At 33.0% G+C, this 3656-nt stretch overlaps 1 protein-coding gene across 4 annotated transcripts in view; it reads right to left on the bottom strand.

The window, feature by feature from the left end:
- Positions 1-865: 865 nt before the first annotated feature.
- pacsin1b (protein kinase C and casein kinase substrate in neurons 1b) overlaps positions 866-3656 on the bottom strand; it is a 35675-nt gene continuing 32884 nt past the window's right edge. For all 4 annotated transcript variants that reach the window (XM_048198501.1, XM_048198504.1, XM_048198502.1 and 1 more), the window contains exon 10: positions 866-2453. In XM_048198501.1, the coding sequence (XP_048054458.1) occupies positions 2344-2453 (110 nt within the window). In that variant the 3' untranslated portion in view covers positions 866-2343. The remainder of the gene's footprint in view (positions 2454-3656) is intronic.

The following is a 3656-nucleotide window of genomic DNA, read 5'->3' as shown; positions in this document are numbered from 1 at the left end:
GATCGCGTCACGTTTTATACTGATGCAAACGAGGGCTTACCGACGGCCCGCGTATTTTCTTATACCGCATTTGTCACGTGTTCTGTAACGGTTAATTGACACACGTTTAAGTCAGGAAGTCCGAGTTTAAGAGAGAAAGTCATTTTGAGCCTGAGGGAGGTTTGGTTTCTATTGTGGCTTTTGTATTTTTGTAAATCTCTATTGTGAACTCTAATCTCGAAGAGTCACTGGATGTTACGAAACATTATCCGTGCTGTTATAACTATATCAGAGCTGAAAAGCAATTTTTCATGTACATTCAGTTGTTTTTTTCCTCATTAATTTTGCCTGTTTCTTTATTAAATATTCCTTTTTCATTTTGCTGTCTCCTGTATATTTCACTTGTTCTTTTACAAATATTTAATCATAATTTTATCGTGAACATGTAGTACCATGGTATTTTTTATTTATTTATGGGTAACACACAAAAAAAAAATTAAAACATGTCCATATTACGCCCCAAAACAGAAAAAAACAGAAATAATGTTTATTTTACAATAAAACTTTTGACCGCTTTAATATTCCTCTCACATTCTCATTACCAAAATGCATCCATATATTTTACTTTTAAGATTTTTTTCGCCTTTCAGATGCAAATTAAATAAAATATAAGAATATTTTAATAAAAATTGTGTTTACTTATTCTAATAGTACTTTTTATTTTATTTTATAATTTTTATGTAAAAAAATAGTAATGAAAAAAAATCTTAAAAAACTTTTTATCTATGGATTTTAGGGTGAAATATGACCGATTTACGTTTTATATTATTGGGCACTTTAAACAGTATAAGGTATTCTGCAATGCTGACCTCTAGTGGCGACCCAAAGCTTTGTAATCATTTTTATTGTGAACTTGAATGGAACAGTTACTACACTGACATGAAGAGTAGAACACATCAGTCCAGTCTAAACATACAGTATATACACACGCACACATCACCTCCTCCATCCTGCTCTTAAAGACACAATCCATTACAGCTGAGCCCGAGTGAGCTCCCACACTAAAAACAAAGCTACAGTGTTAAAAACATATGACAAACAAAATTATTATTGTTGTGCTACATAAGTTATGGATTGCATGTTAAAAGACATTCCCATTTACATAAAGAGACAAAAGGGCAGAAGAAATACTTAAAAGCATTTGAACATACTTTTCAATAGCATGTGTCCAGATATCACTGTGAACCACACAGTTCAATGGTCATGACATCATAACTAATATCCGGAGTAAAAAAAAATGAAGAATTTTTATAATGATTTAATAAAAAAAAAATAAAAAAAAATGCTTTTTTTAAAAGATTAAAAAAATTATAATTATGCACTAGATAAACTAAACTTCTTTTTCTTTTAGAATCTCAGTTCTGATTCATTCTGGATCTATTCCAAATTAAGACAAAAATTCCATCAGCAATCCTTTAGAATCAGGATATTTAAAAAAAAGTTTCACTCCTCTTTAAAGTGAAAACTTACAATTTGTTCACAGGCTCTTTACAGGTTCTTAAAATGGCCGGAAAAACAAAAGATTTAAAAAAAAAAAAAAAAAATGGAAACGTGCATTTAATGTGTTTTGAGGCATAATTTGCACTTGATGAAAAAAATTGACAAAAATCCTGACACATCTTGCATTAAAGCAAACATATATCCAAAACTGACCCTATTTACTTTGTTAACACATATTTCTGGTCTTATTGTACACAATTTATTGAGAAAAATAAATTTTAAAATGCTCCACCTCCACATCAACTCTCCTTGTTGAATGATGTCACCAATCCCTTTAAATTTTAACCCCCTCCCCTCCAATCCATTCTGGCAACGCCCACTTTTCACAATCCAATTAACATAGAATCAAGCCCCACCCTAAATTTGTTCTCATTGAATATCTTATTTCACACATAAATACGTCAGATTATGTAAGCGAAATGCTGTTTCATGTTCACTAGGTTCAACACAGAACATTTCACTTCAAAATAAAAGTCTAGTATACACATTGCATAGCTGATTCTTGCTATGCTAGGCTTCATGGACGTCAGTACATTAATATTGTTACAGAAGACCATACGCAAACACATGTCAGCAGCACAATAACTCATACTGAACATGGCTATATAGACGCACAGAATCATTCCCTGCTCTCGCTGGGATTCGATATGTGTTTTGGATGCTGTAGGTTTTCGTTACGGTATTAAAGAAATGCTGCGTAAAGCTTCTCAGCAAGTCAATCAGGCAAGGAAATAGTTTCTCCGGAATCTCGCATTCGAGCAGCGTGGGGTAAGTCTTTAAGGCCTTCTTCACCGCATGAGGCAACTAAATGGGCTCCACGTAGTTAGCCGGGTACAAGCCTAGCTGACCGCTGTCCAGTCGGCCTTTGCACCAACCCTGCTCGTCCTCATCTTCCAGTTTGGTCAGCTCGTCTCCTGGGAAAACATGTTGATCAACAGTTAATACGAGCTGATAAAATGCTAAAGTATGCACTTTTAAAGATGCAAGTCACATCCTTAAATATGTTCTAGTAGCGTAATAAATTTTAAACTCAATATTTAATGTCCATTTATTTATCTATTTGGTAAGCGAACAGTGAAATGACCATTATAATAAACAGCTGAATGTACTTTATCCTTACATATTCAAAACATGACTCACTATTTGAATATTTTGAATCAACATTGTTTGAATGTTTAAACAACATTCTATTCACAGTAAGAAAACAGGTACAGTTTAAGATTCTCACAACCAAAATGAAACTCAGGGCTCAACTCGAAAGTGGATTTTTTTTGAAAGGGCAAGCAAAAGAGGATTTTCCTTGCCTGACCGGCTAAGTAGTCCAATTAAAACGAAAAATAAAAAATAACCTGGGAAGCACCGAAACTTCAGACACCAAAAATTCAGATGAGAAGGATTTCTATTTATTTCTCGCAAATGTAAGTTTGCATCTCACAATTCTGACTTTATTTCTCACAATTGCGAGATATCAAGTCAGAATTGCGTGATATAAAGTCAGAAATGCGAGATATGTCAGAAGTGAGATAAAGTCAGAATTGCGTGTTATAAAGTCAGAATTGCGTGATATCAAGTCAGAATTGCGAGTTATAGAGTCAGAATTGCATGTTATAAAGTCAGAATTGCGTGTTATAAAGTAAGAATTGCGTGATATCAAGTCAGAATTGCGAGTTATAGAGTCAGAATTGCATGTTATAAAGTCAGAAATGCAAGATATAAAGTCAGAAATGTGAGATAAAGTTAGAATTGCGTGTTTTCTCACAATTCTGACTTTATATCAAGCAATTCTGACTTTATAACTTGCAATTCTGACTTTAACACACAATTCTGAGAAAAAAAGTCAGATAAAAAGGTCGCAATTACCTTTTTTATTTTTTGTTTCATGACAGAAACAAGCTTCCATAAATAATGTATTTACTGTAACAAGGTCATCGATTTACTTTTCCAAAGGACACAAACATAACAAGGCTTAATGTCAAGCCCTGGAATGTTTGAAAAAAAACCTTTTAAAACAAATTGTAGGCTATAGCAGAGCCATAACCACCATATGATGTACACTACTGTTCAGAACTTTTTTCTCTAAAAAAAAAAATAAAAAATAATGCTTTTATTCAGCAACA

This window comes from Megalobrama amblycephala, linkage group LG8, assembly GCF_018812025.1.
Source record: "Megalobrama amblycephala isolate DHTTF-2021 linkage group LG8, ASM1881202v1, whole genome shotgun sequence".
In the NCBI taxonomy this organism is placed as follows: Eukaryota; Metazoa; Chordata; class Actinopteri; order Cypriniformes; family Xenocyprididae; genus Megalobrama; species Megalobrama amblycephala.
The sequence above is the reverse complement of the archived record's forward strand: the minus strand, read 5'-3'. Positions and strand labels throughout refer to the sequence as shown.